At 42.6% G+C, this 22,117-nt stretch overlaps 1 protein-coding gene across 2 annotated transcripts in view; it reads left to right on the top strand.

The window, feature by feature from the left end:
• SMARCC1 (SWI/SNF related, matrix associated, actin dependent regulator of chromatin subfamily c member 1) overlaps nt 1-22,117 on the top strand; it is a 196,920-nt gene that overhangs the window by 162,807 nt on the left and 11,996 nt on the right. Inside the window, exons 25-26 of one of the 2 annotated variants that reach the window (XM_030549765.1) lie at nt 1,785-1,919; nt 7,675-7,933. In XM_030549765.1, coding sequence (XP_030405625.1) covers nt 1,785-1,919; nt 7,675-7,933 — 394 coding nt within the window. Of the gene's footprint in view, nt 1-1,784; nt 1,920-7,674; nt 7,934-22,117 lie in introns of those variants that run through there. The other variant, XM_030549766.1, reaches the window with a different exon arrangement.

Genomic DNA, 22,117 nt, shown 5'->3' on the forward strand with positions numbered 1-22,117 from the left:
ATGTCCGTTCCATCACCCACCTTCCTACCCCTTTGTCAGAGTTGCCAGCAAGAAGGAACCAAAAGAGTGTAGGGTTGGCAGCACCTAATATACCAACACATGAGTGTGGCACTGAAGGGGATGCTACCGCCAACCCTACAGATACCATTAAGGCAGAAATCTCCAATAACTGTGCACGTAGGCGTGTGGACACCTAGAATAGACTAAACATGATCAACACATCTCAAAGAACAACAGTTATGAAAGATAGGTAACGATTTTTCGGGGGATGGGGAAGGGCAGGGGGTTGTATTTGTGCAATGAGTTGTAACAATAGCTAGTATGTGTGGTCGATTAAACTGCTCATCCTTCTGTCTTTTTACATTTTAAACTTGAAATACTCAAGCAGTGCTTGAGGGCTGTCTCATTTAGATATCATGTATTTAAATAATTAATCATCCTTAGACATACATCTGATTATCCGCAGTAGTAAAAGTAAAGCTTGAGGGAGATATTTGAGGCTTGTTGGTTTTGTCTGTAATCTGTTTTTGCACTCTTAAATTTCGAATGTAGCTTCAGTTTTTCATAAAAGAGCAATGCTGTAAGCTGGTTGTAAAGGAAGATGGGTTTCTTTTATATAACCTTTCAACAAACTTTATACACTGGCAGAGAGTTGTAGCTACTTAAGGCTGTGTAGACTCTCTCCCTGGTTGATATGGAACTGCTACAATGGGCAAAATTGTAATTTTACTTGTTGGCTGTTGAATGTTGTAATGGGATCCACTTTTAACTAGTTACATAACCTCCAGTTCACTTGAGCAAAGATCTCTAGAATGACAGAGGTATATCAGTCTTCCTGAGTGTGTGTGTGTCTGTGTAGTAGCCTCGCAAACATCACAATAGTAAAGACTTTTTAGATCACACGTAACTGAACCACAATAAATCTTTTGCCCTTTGATCCCTTGTTAGCCCCTGGCTCTTCCATTTTAAAACCTCTACTCCAGTTGCTCACAAATTCAGATGGTTTTAAGGCAAAATCAAATCGTCTAGGGCAAGGGTTGGCAACCTGCAGCACGCGAGCTGATTTTTAGTGGCACTCTGCTGCCAGCCGGGGTCCCGGCTGCTGGCCCCTCAGAGCCTGCTGCTGCCCTGGATGGATGGAACCCCAGGCCAGCAGCAGACTGAATGGGGCCAGCAGATGGAACCCCAGACCAGCTGCTGCCCCCGCTCAGCCCACTGCCAGCCTGGATGGATAGCAGCAGGCTGAGCAGGGCTGGCAGATGGAAACCCAGACCAGCAGCGGGCTGAGCCCGCTGCCAGTCTGCAGTTCTATCTGCCGCCCGCCCTGCCAGTCTGGGGTTCCATCCATTGGCCCCTGCCAGCTGGGATCCTGGCCGCCAGCCCCACTCAGCCCGCTGCCAGTCTGGGGTTCCGTCCGCTGGCCCCTGTAAATGTGAAATGTATTACTGGCACGTGAAACCTTTAATTAATGAAGACTTGGCACACCACTTCTCGAAGGTTGCCTAACCCTGCTCTAGGAGGAGTGAGCTTGTATAGTATTCATTTATATATAAACTTAACATCTATCTACTGTGACTAAGACTTCAGAAATATTGGGAGGCTTGTCATTGTGAAGATAAAGGATTGAAAATGAAAAGAAAATAAATATTTGGTTAAAGTGAACAAATGGAAAAGCTAGGACACAATTCATATTTGGTTATTCAATCCGTTAAAGCACTGAACTGTCTATTTTGTAAAGGTTGTGTGTGCAGGAGGGCGCTAGCTTGTGTGTTTTTTATCCTCAGCACCTAGCAGCAGTGGAAGAGCGAAAGATCAAGTCCTTGGTAGCCCTCTTGGTGGAAACACAAATGAAGAAACTGGAGATCAAACTTCGTCATTTTGAAGAGCTGGAAACAATCATGGACAGAGAGAAAGAGGCAGTAAGTGCAGGAGACTAATTCTCTGATATCCTAAAGCAAACCAATGGCTAGAGAGGTTTCTGCTTGTCAGAATGGCTGGTGTACTAGCAATTTCATCTGTTCCTAACTCTTTAGATCTACAATTCTCGTTAGCTCACCTAGGATATATGTTCAATTAAAAACCCACGGCTGGCCCATGCCAACTAACTCAGGCTCGGGCTAAGGAGCTGTTTAACTTTGGTGTGAATGTTCATGTTGGGCTGGAGCCCGGGCTCTAGGACCTTGTCAGGTGAAAAGGTCTCAGAGTTTGGACAGAGCCCGAATGTCTAAACTGCAATTAAACAGCCTCTTAGCATCAGCAGAGTCAGTTGGCACTGGCCAGCCACTGCTGTCTAACTGCAGTATAGACATACCCTCATAGTTACCCACATGAAGCTGTTTAATTCACCTCTCTGATGTGTCTACCCAGGATCTCTTCTGTAATGTAAAAGAGTGAGTTAGGACTACACCTTTACCCCGATGTAACGCTGTCCTCAGGAGCCAAAAAATCTTATCGCGTTATAGATGAAACCACGTTACATCGAATTTTCTTTGATCCACTGCATCGCACAGCCCCGCCCCCCCCGAAGCCCTGCTTTACCGCCATTATATCCAAATTCGTGTTATATCAGATCCTATTATATTGGGGTAGAGGTGTATCTATTATGCTTTGGCCCCTAATTTGCCTCTTGCCCCCACCCTGTATTCATTCTGGGATGAAGATGTGCAGAGCCTATGCAGAGATTGCATCTGATGAGTAGGGGGAGAGGAGCAATTTGTAATTCAAGGATAGCTATTCTTTCCTCCACAGGGAATGTTGTTGAGGGTATGGTCTCTAGGACACCAGCCCTCTGCCTTTCCTGTGCTACCTTGGTTTTAGATCAAACACCTAGTTTGGTCTTTCAGTCTGCTTTTCCAATTCTTTTGTGCGAGTTGCTCTTCCACCTCCCCTGAGATTCTCACTTGCTCTATGCTTTTAGTCAGTATTCTACTCAACCTGAGTAGCAGAGTGGGTGCACTCCTGTGGGCAGCATTCAGCTCCCTGGTCTGCACAGTACACTTTACGCTGTGGAGGAACTCCCTGAGTGGGTAACAGATCTCTGAGCTGGAGGAAGAGTGGGCAGCTCTAAGAGAGCGGAGAGCAAAGAGGAGGATGCAGTCATAGGCACAGAGGGGAATGATGAGAAATAATAGGAAAATGGCAAGTCAAAAAGGGACAGAAAAAAAGACAGCTAAGAAAATGGGACAGAGGAGAGGGCGCCAGGAAGACAATGCTTTGAGAACGTGCTCAGATGGGCATGGAAGGCAATGAGTAGAGACAATGGAGGGAGAAGAGGAGGAGTTGAGCAGCAGGAAAAGGTGGTTACTGATCAAAGAATCAGCATTCTGTCTTGGGAAGAGACTCAGCGTAATAGTAGGGGCTAGGACACAGGTTTAGTTTAGTTTCTGATCATTTGAAACGTGACAGTCCTAATACAAATTAATAGTAATAAATTAATGATTTTTTGGTGGCTTCTTGAGTCCCTTGTTTTAACAGTCAGTAATTTCTTTGCCGTGCACAATTAGAATAAGAAATATCAGGAGAAGAGAGATTGTCTTTGCAGGATATGCAGCATTCACTGAATCAACCTCTGATATATTGATCAGCTGTCTTTTTTTAAAGAGACATGGTATCCTTTTGACTACTTCAGCGGTGAGCTCAAAGTTAAATTTTTCATCACGTTTTTTGCATATCCTGGTGGAGTAGTTTGTTTGTTTGTTTGTTTCTCTTTATGAGCAGCCTGATGGTAGAAGTAGATGAGGTTATGGGATATTTACCTCTAATTCCTGGGTTTTCCATACCTGCCCTTGTGACAGATATTGCAACAGTAGGCTGTATTGTATTAAATCTACAAATGGTTTCTGTATGATTGTGTTCTACTCCAGGGGGGAGGATTACCACAGCTCCTGCAGGAATTAAAAACAGTGGGATATGATTAAGGTGAATCACTGAAACTAAATAACTCTAGAGAGGTACATACCGTGCAGTGGTTTGCACAGATTCCCTAATTCAAGCTGGATTTTCCAGAAACTAGAAAAAACAGACAAGCCTTTTGGTTAAAAATATGTATATAAAAGGCTTTCAGGGCTTACTTTCTGATCCAGCAAACTGTTAGGACTTTCTGTCCTAGGGAGGCACCAACCCTTGCAGAAGATTTGGAGAAAGAATAAATGTGCTTGCATAGACAGAGCAGCATGGTAACTTGTAACTGCTGGCAACACCCTGTTCGTGGTCCTTGGAGAGCAGACTGGTTTGCTGAGGATATCAAAGTGTAAGGCAGGGAGCTGTGCAGCCTTAAAATCTTCGGTCAGAAGGCAGTGGGACAAGGGTCCCTGCCCAGATATGTGACAGCTGGACACTCTTGGAGTGGACTGCTGGGGTGGGGGTGTGCAGGGGAGGCAGGGGAAGATATGGATGCAATTCCTGTGACATTGTGGCAGTCCTCACGTGAATTTAATGGAATTTACATCCAGATCTTAGCATTAGTCAGACTGATAGAGTTTGATGAACTATGGTCTTTTATCAGAATAGAATGTCAACAAGAGATTCTTCTTTGCCTAGTATCCTCAGCTGTTTCACTGTGTGTGTCTGCATCTGACACTGATTGGCAACTAAAGAAATGGCCGTAACTAAGTTGAAAAGGTTCTCTGTAGATTTTCTTATCTTTAGGAGAAAAACTCCATTACAGTGACAGCCTTTCTTTCTTTTTTTCTTCCTTTTGAGGCAGCCTGACATTTTCTTTTTTAACATTCTATGTGAGTTCCTCCCTGGCTCCTGGTGGCCAAAATTCAGTTTTATTCCGCTGACACTCTGGATATTTAGTGGAGTAATTAAATTTAACCAAAACAGAAGCTCCTCGGTATTTTGTCAGGTTCCATACCCACATGTCCATACAGCTCCACTTGAGTTGTCTCAGCCCTCTATTATAGTAAAGGTCACCTGCTTGTAACTGTTAAAAAAAATCTGCAAGTGGGACTAGGAGGGAGGAGGTTTTATGCATAACACATTTTGTTCTGTTTGTAATCTGAAGCTATTTCAATGCTGTCAGCACTGATTATGTGTAACTGGAGATTCTATTGATAGCAGCATTGCTGACCCAGAAATTGTGGTAACACATGAATGAATGCAGTCTTTTTACTGTCATGGAAAGGCAGTGTAGGAGGTAGAATGATGAACCAGTGATGACTGCTGTAGTGTGCACATACATATTAGATGTTTATAAGTCATTTCTAATTGTGCATCATTTTGAGGCAGCTTGAAAACATTATGCCTAAACCTTTTTCTGTTGTAGATGTTTACAGCAAATATACTGAAGAACCTTTTGTCACTCCTGAACATAGCACTTTTTTCCATTTCATGTCACCTCCATGAGTCAAGTTGTTCATGCATTGGTTTGTGATGTGGACAGATGTGCACTCTGATCCAGGCTGAGACAATCTAATTTAACTCCTGTATGATTTGTCATTGTCAGATTTTCACCTGGCTCCGAGAATTGAAAGTTAAATGCATGTGTACTGATGTACTGATCTGCCTCGACGGAAAACCTATGTGTATTTGATGACTAACCCTCCTGAAGCCTAATTCTATGGACAAAATATGTTACATGTCTTTTTAAATCTGCTTTTTTTGCACTTCTCATGGAGTGTGGCTCAGCAGTTTCCAAGCTAGCATGTGGAACCTGCTATGTTGGGCTGTGAATCAATTTTAGGCCTGACTTGCATCATAGCTCATGTATGTTTCACATGAGCCTTCAACTTTCATGAGTCTCTTTTGTGGGACTTTGTCTGTTCTTGTCCCCATATCCTTTTTGCCATCCCATTGGGGGAAATGTGTTGAGGAAAAGCTTTCAGCAGCATTTAGATCTGATGCATATTGCTAGACGTTTGTTTGCATTGTGGGAAAGTTTGTAATGGCATTCTACTGGACTGCCCTCTTTACATGTATTGCAACAAGAGAAGATGACCTGCAGATGGAGAATCAGGAATGTGTTAGAATATAAAAGTAAGCTGCAGTGGTATCTCTCTTTATTGAGCATTGCTCTCAGGGCCCTTAAAGCAATTTTGCTGTGAACTGCCTGCCACCTATTGTTTCTGTTTTCACACATGAATCATTACACCATTGGTGTTTTTTGTCTTTTCATTGTATCAGGTTCCTCCTGGTAAAGCATCAAATTGGTCAAAGACAAAGAAATCATGGCAGCATGAATAAACACATTGTGGTCATTACATGTTGAAAAACATCCTCCCCCCACCCCCCCCAAAGCTATGCATTATTCATTGGCTCTGGTCCCCATCTGGTTCTGCTGGTGAATGCTCTGTGGCCGAATGTTTTTTCATTCACACTTTGGTAGCAAACAGTCTGCTGCATAATGTTTTGTGGAGTGGAGTTCTTCTAGAAATCTTAAAGTATGTTTGCAATGAGTAAAGGACTCTGAATGCCGACAAACTGTTCTTTAGACCCCATAGTGTGTGTGTATTGTAGCTTTAAATGCTTCTGTTTGGGCATTTAGCTTCTGAGGCGGAGAGGATGTTTTTGGTTTTACTGAAAAATCACATCATCTCTCTTTTGTTTCATTCTTCCTGGGGAAGGAAAAGAAGAGTTACTTTGTATCTAGACATGGCGGTTGATCTTCACAGAGCGTAACTCACCTGTGTTGAGATTGCAAAGAAACTGGGAAAGGAATTTATGAGCAGCATGTCTCAGAGGCTGGTATTTGGTCTCTGATCAGCTTCCTGGCTAGCAGGGTGGATGTGTGTTTTAAATGTTGGCAAGCAGGTAAACTTCATAGGTGACTTTCCAGAATCCCATTTCCCCACATTTTTGCTTTTCTTCCATGACTTTCTGAGCAGGAGGAGGTTTGGATGGATCTGGTGAAAGCTATGTTGCTGTATACCTCAACTAGATTAAAACATTTAAAGGTACAAGGGCACACTTATCTGTTACGCCTTACTGGGCTTAGAGTTAGCTAAGATTTACATATGAGCTTTTCTAACCATAATGAGAAGATCAGCATAGTAACAGCCTCATAGTAAAAAGTATCTTCTGCAGATGACTTTTATTTATTCAGCATCTAGGTTACTTGTTACAAAGCTTTGTACTGAAAGCACAATAACAACTTGTTTTTAAAAAGTTTAAGGAAAAGGCAGCTGGTCCAAACACGAAACAGTATTAGCCTCAGCAATCCAAGTCAATGGTTATGGGGTGCTTTGAGGCATAGATTTCACTCTGGAAATCTAGGCATAGAATTAGGACCCCGTTTGAACTTTGTGAGCCCATGTTGGGGCAGAATTCAGTGGTAAAATCTTTCCATAGAAAACTCCTCTGGTTGTATCCAATTCCTTCTTAGGGATTGTCTTTCCCTCAGTGCAACATGGGGAGGAAACTGGATCAGAGAAGAGAGTGATGGCAAGCAAAATTGAGAGGAGGTGAACGTTTACAGTCTATCTTGGGCTAAATTGTAGTTGTTGTGCCACGGTGTTCCCTGGAATGGAAACACCATGGCAGAGTTAACTAACTGCTGTTCGCGGTAACAGACAATATCACTTTTTAATGGCACGTATTGTCATCCTGACTGGAAAATAGTGGTGAGCTGAGCAGGTAAGTTGCTAATTGGTAGTAAGAATTTCTAGCGTTGTGGGGAGCACTTCTTACATCTTTTCATATTTCTAAATTGAATGTTTTTTCTCTTGACTGCAGTTAGAACAGCAAAGGCAGCAGTTGCTGACGGAACGACAGAACTTCCACATGGAGCAGCTGAAATATGCAGAATTAAGGGCCCGCCAGCAAATGGAGCAGCAGCACAGTCAGAACACACAACAATCACACCAGCATTCCAGTGGGCCTGGCATGAACCCACTTGGGGCACCGGGTCATCCAGGCATGCTGCCTCATCAGCAGCCCCCTCCATACCCTATGTTGCACCACCAGATGCCCCCCCCTCATCCACCACAGCCAGGTAAGAGTTTGTAAGAGAAGATCATCATGACTGATTAAAATCAGAGGAAGAAGTGATGACAGATAAAAAATAAAAAAAATATGGAGATATACCTATTTCATAGAACTGGAATGGACCCCGAAAGGTCATCGAGTCCAGCCCCCTGCCCTCACTAGCAGGACCAAGTACTGATTTTGCCCTAGATCCCTAAGTGGCCCCCTCAGGGATTGAACTCACAATCCTGGATTTAGCAGGCCAGTGCTCAAACTGATGAAACTACACATCTGCTTGTGTACTTAATTAATGTATTATGTGTTTCATATAAAGGGTGTCTCTTTTTATAAAAGAGAAATGCACTTTGAGGCCAGAATGGCTAACTTTTATTCTAGTATTATGCAATTTTGTGTGGTAACTTCTGTGACTTGGCATAACTGCAGGCTAGATGGGGGTCATACTGGATAACATGCTAAGTATGAGTCAACAGTGTCACACTGTTGCAAAAAAAAGTGTACATCATTCTGGGATGTATTATCAGGAGTGTTTTAAGCAAGATACAAGAAGTAATTCTCCTCTGCTCTGTGCTGATTAGGCCTCAGTTGGCATATTCTGTTAAGTTCTGGGCACCACGGTTCAGGAAAGATGTGGACAAATTGGAGAAAGTCCAAAGATGAGTGACAAAAATTATTAAAGATCTAGAAAATAAGACCTCTAAGGGAAGTTTGAAAAAACTGGATTTGTTTAGTCTGGAGAAGAGAGAACGGAGAGGGGACGTAAGTTTTCAAGGAGGAGGGAGAAAAATTGTTCTTAACCTCTGAGGCTAGGGCAAGAACCAATGAGCTTAAATTGCAGCAAGGGCGGTTTAGGTTGGATATTAGGAAAAGTTTCCTGTCAGCGTGGTTAAGTGTTGGAATATATTGACTAGGAAGGTTGTGGAATCTCCGCCACTGGAGATTTTTAAGAGCAGGTTACTCAAACACCTGTCAGGGATGGTCTAGGTAATACTTAGACTTGCCATGAGTGCAGAGGATTGGACTAGATGACCTCTCAAAGTCATTCCAGTCCTACAATTCAATGACAGGGAGACACCGAAGGTCTTTGGGTTTGGAAGGTGGTGACTTGGTCAGAGCATCTGGAAAGAGATTATTTTAGCTTCTAGATTTTAGACTGAAGAATGGAGAAGTATATATCAGGAAGGATAAACAGATGGAGTGATGATAGGGGAAGGCTGTAGTAGCTCAAATATGAGAGTTATGATATGGGACTATGAAGGAAAGAACAGATTTTCGAAATGTTTTAGAGTGAAATGACAAGATTTGGAGAGAACCTGTTTGTGAGGAGAGGAGAACATAAGAATTCATGATAACCCAAAGTTATGAGCTTCAGAAATAGGAGGATAATGGAGACAAATTATAGTACTATGATAAATCATGGATTTATTGTGCTACTCTTCCCCTGTTACAATTAGAATAAATGGTCCATCAGATGAGCAAAGTGATGGTCAAAGTGACCCATGTGGTTTTCATTGAATTGAAACCACGTCCATCTCTGGAGCCCAGCATTAGTCTCTTCTCTTTCCAATCCCCTGAAAAAATGAGTTTCTTTAGAAGAACAGAAGAGAAGGTCAAAGACCAGAATGGATCTGTGGTTTCGTAAAGGAAAAACTCCAGCTAGTTAAATAATCTAATTCATCTTAGTTACCTTATAAAAAGTGTTACTATATTCTTCAGTAATAGTCCAAAATACGACATTTTACAATAGTGGTACTGTAATGTTTGGAGCAAGCACCACAAGATTAGGTTCAAGAGATTTTTATTTATTTTTTTTATAGCCAAAAAGAAATCCTTTGAAATTTGGAGATGTGATGCTAGTGAAGCCAATAAACAGTATAAATTACAACAGGCAATAGATAATAGGGAAATTAGGAAAGATGTGGACAAATTGGAAAGCGTTCAGAGGAAAGCAACAAAAATGATGAAAGGTTTAGAAGACCTGACCTATAAGTAATGATTAACAAAACTGTGTGTGTTTTAGTCTTGACAAAAGAAGATTGAGAGTGGACCTAAGTCCAGTATGTTAAGGGCTGTTATAAAGGGGACTGTGATGAGTTGTTCTCCATATCCTCTAAAGGTAGGGCAAAAAGTAATGGGCTTAATCTACCGCAAGGGAGCTTTAGGGTAGATATTCGGAAAAACTTTCTAACTATAAGGATCATTAAGCTCTAGAATAGGTTTCCAGAGGAGGTCATGGAGTCCCATCACTGGAAGCTTTTAAAAACAAATTGGACAAACATCTATCAAGGATGGTCTAGGTTTACTTGATTCTACCACGTCACAGGGCTCTGGAGTTGATGACTTCTCGAGGTCCCTTCCAGCCCTACATTTCTGATTCTAAAGTGTGTTTCTAACAGCATTTCCTTATGGGCCTAACACATCTCCATATGCACCGTCTGGGTACCTGAGACTGGAGAGATGGGCAAATCTGAGGGGAGAATCGCTTTTGATTAGGAACATTAGAGAGTGTGTGGTCATGTAACCTAGCGTGCTTGACAGCATAGCCTATAGTAGTTAAAAAAAAAAACTTTAGAAATATCTCTAATCATCTTAATATTGAATATTTTTACTGATTGTATATTTTTCTTTATTCAAATTCTTAGATAAAGTTTATAGTTATTTTTAATTTGTTTGCTTATATGAGTTTGAATTATTTGAGAGGCCAAGTGTGGTGGTCACTGCCTTGGTGAGGTTAACTCCTTGTCTCACTGGTGGCACCGCCAAGTAGCTTTGTTCTTAGCACACCAGGAGGAGGAGTCAGGCACCTACCAGTTGGGCACTATGAAATGAGCAAAGGTGACAAATTTTGGAACTGTTCAAAGACTGTGAGGCACCCCTCTTCTGTTCACACATCATATAGGTGCTAAGCCAGCACTGAGACAGGAAGTGTGTGTGTGTGTGTGTGTGTGTGTGTGTGTGTGTGTGTGTGTGTGTGTGTGTGTGTGTAATAGAGGAAGTAATGAAGGACACTGCTCAGAAGCTAAATGATTTGTTTGCATTTTCTTCGGTGCTAAAAATGTCATGGAATTTCTTACCCCAGACCAGAGCTTTTCTGATAACAATGATGAGATACTCTGAGATTGAGGTGTCAGAAGAGAGGTGCAGAAGCAAATTGATAAATAAAAGTACAATAGATCAACAGGTCGAGATGGTCCATCGAAGAGTTCTTAAGGACCTTAGGGATGACATAACTGAGCTGCTAACAAAATATGCAACGTTTCATTGAAACCAGCTGCTGTTCCAGAGGATTGAAGGGTAGCAAATGTAACTATATTTTTAAAAAGTTCTAGGCGGTGATCCTGGGGAATTAAAAGATTTAATTTAAAAAAAACACTTAGAAGTTCATGATATGAAAAGGTCTAACCAGCAAAGTTTCAGCAAAGGAAAATAGCGTTTCACTAATCATATCAGTAGAGTAGTGGATGAAGGAACCACAGTCTGACAAAATGTATTTGAACTTCTGAAAGACCTTTTGACAAGGTCCTACAAGAGGCTACTAAAGAACCTGAGGAGTCATGGGGTGAGAGGCAAAGTATTTTCATGAATCAAAAACTGGTGGCTAGGAGATGGAAAGCAAAGAGGATTAAATGGTCAGGTTTCATCGGTCAGGTTTCATCATGGTAAAAGGTTTAGCAGGGGCTGCAGAGTTGTGTACTAGGTCCCATATTTAACCGATTTAATGGTATGGAAAGAGGGTTGTGGACAATGACTTGGCCAATATTGCAGGTGACAACATTTATTTAGGTCAGACAGGACCAGAGAAGACTGTGATAACTGCGGAGAGTCCTAAATCAGCTAGATTGATCAGAAATTCAAGGTTGACAAATGCAAAGAAATGCGCTGGAGGAAAAAATGAAACTACACATACATCATTCAGAATTCTAAACTAACTTTATCAAATCACAAACAGGGCCTGGGTGTCCCAATAGACAGTTGAATGAAGACCTCTTCTCCCCTTGCAGCCATGGTCAAAATAGCTACCAAGATGTTAAGTTGCATAAGGAATGTGATGGTGAATAGTGTGAAGAATATTATAATACATTTATATAAATCAGTGGTGTGGCCTCATCTGGAATTCTGTGTGCGGTATTGGCCATTCAGTTGTACAATATTCTTTTTAACACTGGAGAGGATTGAGAGAAGAGCAGCAAAAATTATCAAGGACCTGAAAAAAAACTCTTTGCTGAATCAAGATGAGGATTGTTACATTAGAAAAGGAAGTATATACAATAATGTCCTAGAGATAATGGACTGGGAACTTCTGTTCCTCCATCTTATAACACAAGACCGGGGGGCATTCAACAAAATTAAAACATGGCAAATTCAAAACAGATGAGAGGAAATATTTTTTTCACACAACATGTAATTAGATGATGGAACTCATTGCTACAAAATGTCATTGAGGCCACAAACTTCACAAGATTCAAAAAGATATTGTACATTCTATATGGATATCAAGAATATCCTGAATTGTTAGAACAAGTTTTGGAAGGGGTATTAAACCAGAGTTTCAGGGTTTAAGCCAATCTGCAACTATTAGAGATCAGGATAAGACCTAATATCTGATGATCTCACATCTGCCTTCTATGTGAGGTTCTTACACCTTCCTGGGAAGCATCTGTTATTGATCACTGCAAGACCGAATTAGGTGAATCTTGCACCTGATTCAGTACGGCTATTCCTGTATTCCAGTTTTCTTAAAGGTAAGAATCCTTGGCCCTTTCAAGGGATTTGTTTGCTTGAAAACTCAAGGGTAAAGTCGATCTCTCTCTCCCTCTTTTGCCTTCCCCCTGTAGTGTCCTTGTAGAAAGGGGAATTGATTTAAATGCCTTCACAATCTCAGATGGAAATCCAGAAGTTTGCTATGATATCCTCCTAGGAAGACTATGAGAATCTCCATGATTTTAAGTGGCAAAAAAAACCTCTCCAGCTACAAACTGAGAGATAACTTTGGGTAATTTTTTTTTACCTAGTGAAGGGAAAATGGGATAAATCTCTGGTTTCAAGAGTGCATCAGAGCTAGAACTTTGATCCTTGGGGCCAGTCTTAAGCACACCCAACAAGTTGGGGGGGCCCCCTCAGTCCTCTGAGTCAGTGACTCACAAGTTGACCTGAGTGGAACAGGCATAGAAGACAACTTGCTTTTCGATATCTCTTCCCCTCACCGCATCCTGGCACCTTGGGTCTCTGTTGGAAGATCCCTCAATGGCAGTTAACTCGACAAACAGTATATAGACGCATCCAACAGATGTCCATCCGAGACCTAGGATAACTAATCCACAAATATATCTGTCCAGATATCTACATCAACGCCCGTAATCATAGAACATGAGTATTTGTGGTGAACTTCATGGTGGTATGAGCCACAAGCACTTCCCTTCTCTGATTTTTAGTTTCCCTTAAGTATATATTAGCAGCTGGCATTCATCCATCTGAAAATGAGTCCTTTCAGACCAGGTTTAAAACTGACCACCCAAATACCTCTGCTCGTTAAGTGTCCAGTGTATTATTTAAGAGTAAGGTTGTTAATCCTGCTGTCCTGGAAAAACTCCAGGTTGGGTAATAGCACTCTGCCCTCCTTCCTCCCCAAACTCCCTTTGCGGTTTTTGATTGATACAGTATTCTTCACTCCATTGTTAGTCAGGATGATGGTGCTTTGTATTAAGCACTGCACACACAGGAAAATGTGTGTCCAGAGGAGTTTATAGTCTAATTAGGTTAACTCCTGTGTTGCTTTCCACCCATGAGATTATTGCATTTTGTGTTGGGTGGAGTGATATTTGCATGTAGTTTATAAAGTGCTTTAGAGTCCTTTGAGATGAAGGACACTTCACTAAACAGAAAAACACAGTATACCCTGGAAGCAAGGCTGGCTCCAGCATCCCAAGCAGGTGCTTGGGGCTGCAGTCTGTGTGTTTTTGCCCCCAAGCAGCATGCCAAATTGCCGCCACGGACAGCAGGGGCATTCCATGTGCTGTTAGGGTGGCACACACGTTTCCGTGGCTGCGGCAATTCGGTTGCAGCTTCTATGTTCAGCTGTCCATGGCGGTGCAGCTTCTGTCTTCTGGCTGAAGACAGAAGCTGCCGCCGAATTGCCACTGCCGCAGAAACGTACGTGCCACCCTAACGGCGCACAGACTGTCCCTGCCGTCCATGGCGGCAATTCAGTGCGCTGCTTAGGGAGTTTATGCTTATTGTTTTGGAACTAAGCCTCTCTAGGTATGTCTACACTGCAGTTAGACACCTGGTGCTGCCCAGTCCAGCTGGCTTGAGCTGAGGGGCTTTTTAATTGCAGTGCAGATTTTCTGGCTCAGACTGCAGCCTGAGCTCTGGGACCTCTCACCTGGCAGGGTTATAGAGCCTGTTCTCCAGCCCAAGCCCGAATGTCTACCCTGCTGTTAAACGGCCTGTTAGCCTGAGCCTTGTGAGCACAAGTCAGCTGGCACAGGCCAGCCACAGGTTTTGAATTGCAGTGTATACATACCCTCTGTTTGCTCAACCTACCTTTTTCCAGTGCAGCCACTAAATGGATGGCTAAAATCCAAATAGATAAGATTTTTCTAGTGCTCTTGGGGAGCTTGGTATAAAACTGCTAGCAGGCATTTAAATAAGAAGCTAATCTAATATCTTGAATGATATAGCTCAATTGTGTATCAAGTGTTCTGTCATCAGGATGAATAGCAGAGTTTCAGCCTGGAGGGGCCCTCTTTCTATGTCTGAGGCAAGGGCCATCCCATCTAAATTTAATTATGGAACTCCTCATAAAGGAGGCCTTCACTTTTATGTAAAGCCTTGGATTTGTTCATTAATGTGGTCTCTGAGAAAGACAGCCACTGCATGTTAGATTATTTGCCTTTAATTGGGAATCTCCAGCAGGTATATCATGCAGATCTTCTTGGCCCTGTTTTACAGTGCACAGATCCGTCCATTAAATACCAACAATCCTAAAAGAGTGGGTGGGACCCAGTCTGTGAAATGAGAGAAATCAGCACAAATCTGGGAGCCCTTCCATTCGGGGATTGGTAGGAGTTGACGATATTTTTCCCAACAGACATGACCTTATCTTGGATCACTGTAAGCAAATGGGTGTGTTGGACTTTACCAGAGTAATTGAAACTGATGGATCCTTCAGGAGCTTCCAAGATATGAATGAAGGGAAGAGCCTTCCCCTCATTAGAGGAAAGGAGGGTTATCAGCTGATCAACAGTGAACTTTCTAGGGATGAAAGAATCATTCCAGGAAAAGATCTTCTTTTCCCTTTTGCATCTGAAGCTTCAGAATACCTTACATTTTATCTTAGCATAGGTAGATCATAGTCATAATTAACACTTAAAAAGGGCTTTACATTTTCCAAATGAAGTTCAAATATCTAGTCATCCCAGCACCCTTGTGATGTAGATACATGTATCCCTATTTTATAGCTGAGGAAAACTCAAGACACAGAAATTACTTACCTAGAACCCATGCAGCAAGTCAGTAGTAGAGCCATTATTAAAAATGGGGCATTCTTGACATCCAGTTCTGTGCTCAATCTACTAACACATGTCTCTGCGATGGATCCTGTTAACACTTGTATGATAGGTAATTCTTGGTCCAGTTAAAAATAGTTTCAGCTTCGTGGATATGAAGAAGGTAAAAACTTTGAGCTCATTCTGACATCACTTGGGGTTGTTTCACCTTTCCCCACATTATAAATGGATATCTTAGCCTTTTTTGGTGTACCATTTAGCTGTAGATTGAGACAGCCCATACAGGGAAGAGGATTTGGGTGATGTGTGTGTTTCACCTACATCTCTTTCCTCTCTCATGTATTTATTTCCCTCCTTGGACATGCCTGTGACAGTAGTGAGATACAGAATCTTTTGTCTCTGCGTCACCAATTCATATTTCAGCCCAATCAGTAACGAAGTTTGTTACCAAATAATTGCTGTTGTGGTGGCCTCTCTGAAAAAAGTTAATGATTTTAAAATAATTATTGGCTAGGCATCCACATCACAAATCTACTTCACCACAATAGTTGCTGATTAGCACCCAGGTAAACAATCTTAGCAAAGGTGCTAAAGATCGTAGTGTCTCTGGAGATGGAATTCACCTGACACTTAACAGAAGTCCCTCGTGGTCTGGGCTGAGGGTGTACTGGTAGGAGAGCAGTTTGGTGAAGCGTGTGCTGTTGCTGCCAGGGTTGTAGAAAAAGAATTTTGGTCTCCAGAACTGAGTCCAGCCCTTTTACCCAACACACCCCTTTAAAATGACTTTATAAAAAGAGCAAACCATTTCCTTGCCTGTTGTTTTGTGGGGCTCCTCCAGTAATGCTGGTAGGCCTCCCCCCTCAGCGATCTATCCAAGTGACAAGTACAGCAGTATAATAATGTTCATTCTACAACGAGTCCATTGGGTGGACTGTGACTTGTCTGGCAGATTTCTGCAAGAGGGTGACTCATTGTTTGCATTGGTGGAAGTTTAACAGTGACAGAAACATCAGAAGTCACGCTGTCAAAACACATTTACACATGGAAGAAAAGAAGTGGGCCTGAGTGGGAAAAAGTACTAGTACAGCTATCCATATGCATCTCCTCAGTTGGCTGTATGATTGCCTGAGAAGTTTGTAGGCTTTAACTGTGTGGACTTTACTCTGTTTCCCAACAGCATTATTAAACAGGCTTCACTTTTGGCTGCGCTCTTTCTCTTAGTAAAGAATAAAAAGTAGTAACTTACAATCCATTAGACCATGAACAAAATGATACTTGGAGTGTCCTTCAAGTGACTGAGATAGGGGATGAAGAGATGATTTCAAGCAAGATGACTGAAGTCTGTAAAACATTTATTAACAGAAGGAAAAAATAACCCTGGCTTACAACAAGCTCAGATGCTGAGAGAAAGTAGGATGGTAGCCCCTGAAGCTACAGTGGGGATCCTTTTCTCACTAACCTGCCTCAGTGGAGCTCCCAGGGTAATGCTTTGTCTCTTATACAGCAGAATTACCGACAAGGCCTCAGTTCCCTTTGACTGCATATTGCTGCTCCTAGGATGCTTTACATTTCCCAAAGCCTAATTACAGCATTTGTTGTTGTGGCTCATTGCATAATGGATCCAAATTCTGTCTGGATCAAGCTGGGGAAAGGAAGCCTCTGCAGTTTTTGACCCTGGCTCATCTGGTAGGTTGCATTGACATAGGGCTGAAAAGGGGACATCCACTAAAGCTTTTCCATTTCACGGAGTCTCGTTAGTCCCCTTTCCTAACCTGAGAAAGCAGCAACCACAATGCACCACTTAATAGCCTGGTTTCCTTTCTGCACCGGAGAACAGTCAGAAAAAGAATGATACAGTGATTGAGAGAAAAAAGGAAGAGGAGAGTTAAGCACCTTATGTCCTCTGTCCTCATCCACTAAACGTCTCAAACCTTCTTCCACAAAGCTTTAACAAACACTTCTACCAGATTCTACCATCAGCATGGTGTACTGCGTGTCTGTCCTGGATGGAAATCTGCATGGGGCAGGAGGTATGTCTCTTTTTGTTAGTGAAGGTCTGAGCATGCTGCTGGCACTTAACCTGTATCTTTCTTTTACATGCGTTTACAGGGGCTTCCTATCACATAAATGGGTTCTTGTCCAGAGGCTTGGAGAGGAAAAGGTATAGTGTTCCATCCTCCTTCAGGAGCTCCATTTTCAACAATTCTTACATCAAAATATCAAAGGAATGGCAGGTTCTAGATCGTGACCTCTCCCCCAGTCTGAGACAGCTCATCTGCAACTCTTTTCCTGCAAATACCACAGCCAGCTGTCCGCAAATATAAAGCAAATAGACAGATTTTCAGGGTTCTGCGTATTTGACCATGAAGCCTCTTTTAGCCATGCAAGCAGAGCAAGGTAGGTCAGCTCTTCCACCTCTGTTTTCATCCCGTCTCTTGCAAACAAGTGTTGGTGCAGCAGTGAGCAGTATTCTTCTCCCATCAACCCTCCCCATCTTCCTTGTAGGGAACAATTTTTTCCTAGGCTTCATTCCTAAAATGGGATCAACTGCCAGGTTTCTCCCCTCTGTTTGTTGAAGCAGACAAAAGGCCAATTGATCCTGTATTTTTAAGGAGAACCTCTTAGAAGCTTCAGAAGAGGAACTCTGCTGCAAATGTTGCAGTGGTGCAGCCTGCAGATGCTTCTGTTGCTAGAGAGAAAGGACTTAGAACAGGGATAGGCAACCTATGGCACGTGTGCTGAAGGCGGCACGCAAGCTGATTTGCAGTGGCACTCTCACTGCTCAGGTCCTGGCCACCAATCCAGAGGGGCTTTGCATTTTAATTTAATTTTTAATGAAGCTTCTTAAACATTTTTAAAACCTTATTTACTTTACATACAACAATAGTTTAGTTATATATTATAGACTTAGAAAGAGACCTTCTAAAAACATTAATGTATTACTGCACGCGAAACCTTAAATTAGAGTGAATAAATGAAGACTCAGCACACTACATCTGAAGGGTTGCCGACCGCTGGCTTAGAATCTGGATGGCTTGTTGGAATTTGGCATTTCTTCCCCTCTCCGTCCTTCCGAGACTGCTTGGAGACACTGTCACAAGTGCTTGAGAACCAGCAGACAAGTCAGTCTTCATTGATTGGGGAATTCTTTGACGGGGAAGTCCTTTTCAAGTCCCAGCCCAATCCTCCTCAAAGGGGAAAAGCTCTGTGATTTCCCCCCCTCCCCCCCCCACACACACTTTTTCAAAGGGATCTTGGAGTCATTTCACTGAGAAGATTGATATTTTTTTCTGACTCTCCTTTCTCTCCAAAAGCAGGCTCTGGGTTCCCTCAGGGGTGATCCCCTTTGTTTCCTCTCTAATTACATATTGGAGAGACAAGGGGCAGAGGGGCTCAAAACCCTCCTTGTGAGCTAAGGGTCAGATTTTCAAAGGTATCTACGTTTCTGAAGGTGCAGATAGGCATCTAGCCTGCATTGAAATGAATGGGAGTTAAGCACCTAGCTGTTTGTGAAAATCCAGCCCTAAATCCCAAACGGTAGACACCATCTAGGAAAAGGAAGCAATCTCCTGCTGGAAGCAAGTATGTTCCTGGCAAAAGAAAAGCACAAAAAAAGTCTTAATAATCATTCCAGATTCTCCTCCACTGGCTCTAGCTTCTCAGAAGATAGCAGGAATTCTGTTTTCCATTATGATCTCAAGCCAGTGAACGTGCTTTCCACCAGCTATGTTCGAGCCTTCTGACAGCCACCAGTGAGATCCATCGGTAAAAGAGGGTGAACAAGCTATGTCCAAGGGAAAATACCTTCCAGTGAAAGAGGAACTGGTCTTTGCAATTTTCAGACTACCTTCCTCCGCATTCAGAGACTGTTTTGATGAGCTCCCCACAGTGAAAATGCAGCGTTCCCCCCCCCCTTTGCTGTGGATAAAAGGGTCTCCATGGTTTTCACCTCTTAGTATTAAACTCACTAAAAATATGCCACAACATCGAGGTGAATAATTGTATTATCAGTTGTTAAAATTTTGCCTTGTATGTTCACACATCATCCTGAACCAGTTTTCTGTGATGTGGAGGTTGAAATTATTCCATGAATAATTTTGTTGTTAGTTCTTGTCAGTAGCATGTTTGCAAGCATTTCATAGTGAGTGTCCAAAATTCAGAATTTGAGCTGTTTTTAACTGTGTCCACATCAGTCACACCATATGTTTCATTTTCCACACTGGCTTATTGTAACTCCAAGTCATTTTTCGTCTGCAAATGTTCAGACTTTTGGATTCATAATTTTCTTGCTAATATTCTCCAATGTTCACTTAAATTACTGTTTTCTGTTGAACGCTCCTGCCACTAAACTCCATTTTTCTAGGGTCACCGGAGGAGTGTAAACTGATATTGGTGGGAAATGCTTTGCAGAATTTTCCCAGTCACAACCTGATAGATAATTGTGTAATTATGGACTTGTTAATTTGTGTTAAAACTGTAACTCTTTATAGTCATGTGAAGCCTGACAGGGGACTATATTCTGTGTATTCTTGATTGCTTGGTATGATTCCTTTTTGACATAATGACCAGCATTAATTCTACTTAAAGACTGGCTTTAAAGTTCCTGTACTGTGGCTTTAATACTGCCTGGTTGTCTTAGCGAATGTACCACGTGCCTAAAGTGGCACATGACCATGATTCAGCACCGAATGTGGTCCCCTGGTTGGAGTATTAGCTTTCCCAACCCCAGCTGGGTACTAAGGGGGAGTGCGACTTGAACGAAGGCTGTTAACACCGCAGTAGGAAAGGGAAATTTTTGTGCGCATGCATCTCTATTGCACTGAACCATTGAAACCCTTGCAAGTAGAATTCTTGAGTGCTTTCCACTAACAAAATGGTAGCTGCGTCGTCTCACCTGTGAAAGCCTCACCATGCAAAAGTATTATGTAGAATAGCAAATAACAGAGTCAGCCAAGGGACAAGAATTCCATTGAGGTTGTTATATGATGGTTTAACTGCTTCATTTGTCCTGGCTTTTTGATGTCACCAAAGCCTCTCCAGTGAGTTTAAGCACTTCCTAACCCCGCACACATATATATTATTTAAGATGCATATATATTTTAAGGTAGCCAGTGCAGCCCTGGGTAGCGATTGTTCTCATTCATGTAGATGGGTAAGACTCTTACCATGTATGTGAAGTGTTATAGGAAAAACAATGGTGAGCCTCCAGCTGCTAGGGGTCCAGTCTGACAGGACCAAGAAAGCCCCAGAAGAGTGCACTTTGGCGTTCAAGCTGGTGCTTGTATAATCAAGTTGGTGCCTGTATAGTCTACAGTGAATGAATTGTGCTAGAGGGAAGTGACAGAAATACAATAGGCATGTGAAGTGGAAACTGCCTCCCTGGAGATTTAATGCGAAATGAGTTATTGTGGTTATTTATTCAGAGTTCTTGGCTCTAGAATTCTGTCTGCAGCTGTGTGTTGGGGAGGACATGCTAAAGTAAGGACATGTCTTGAAGATTAGTTAGCAATATGAGTTTCTGACTCTGCTTCTGAAAATCATTCACAGTAGGGAAGAGGCGTGTCTAGTGACACTACAAAATTTGTCCTGCAGTGAAGCCTGCAGACAGCGCCCTCAAAGAATTTTCCTCTTCTCACCAGTCTAACAGAAATGTCTCGAGCATCTCGAAAGGGATTTATTCACTCAGGCGAGAGCATGATTTCATGCAGAATCATCATATTCTGCTCAGCAAAGGAGCACTAGAGTAACTGTAAGTGGAGCAAGGGTGGCTCCAGGGCTGGAGCTACAGGTGCCAACTTTCCAATGTGCCGGGGGGTGCTCACTGCTCCACCTCTGACTCTGCCACAGGCCCTGCCCCCACTATATCCCTTCCCGCCCCCTTCCCTGAGCCTGCTGTGCCCTCGCTCCTCCCATCCCCCTCGGAGCCTTTTGCACACCATGAAACAGCTGGTGGGGAGGGAGGAAGAGGTGCTGATCTTTGGGGTTGCCAGTGGGCAGGAGGCGCTGGGAGCGGGGACGGAGGAGCGGATGCGAGGCTACTGATGTATTACTGTGGCTCTTTGGCAACGTTCACTGGTAAATTCTGGCGCCTTCTCAGGCTCAGGTTGGCCCCCTTGGAAGTGGAGAGTCAGTGTTTCATCCCTTTTCAGAACTCATGGCCCCAGGAGTTGCATCCTCCCTCCCTTAGCACTGATTGCATTAGCAGTTGGCCATTTGTTTAAGGGGTGTGCTAATCAGAGAGAACTTGCAAGTGAATGTTTAGAAAACTACAAAACTTTCTGCTTCTTTTCCCCCACCCCCACTTCAAAATAAAAATAATGAAACCTGTCTTAGGACCCAACACCGTAGCCCCTCAAATGACCTTTAATGGAGGTGAGACATCTAATACAGACCTTGGGGTAGTCTGTTACGGATCGCTTCATGTACCAGTTTCACTGCAACATGAATACGTGTGTCATGCAGTACTAGTGGGAGTAACACTTCTTAGCACGTACTAGAAAATATCTAAAATCTGTAAACGCATAAGGATTTTTCAGCAAGCTGAATCTCATTTTAGTGAATCTTTCCGTTTTATCTTCTCAAACATCTGCTGTTTTTAAGCTCTCTCCTTTATGTAGGTCACATTTTGACATTTTCTGCTTTAGCCTGTCTTTTTGAAGTTGTATCTTTCTCATTAAGTGAAAAGG

The sequence above is a fragment of the Gopherus evgoodei genome, chromosome 2, assembly GCF_007399415.2.
Source record: "Gopherus evgoodei ecotype Sinaloan lineage chromosome 2, rGopEvg1_v1.p, whole genome shotgun sequence".
Taxonomy (NCBI): domain Eukaryota; kingdom Metazoa; phylum Chordata; order Testudines; family Testudinidae; genus Gopherus; species Gopherus evgoodei.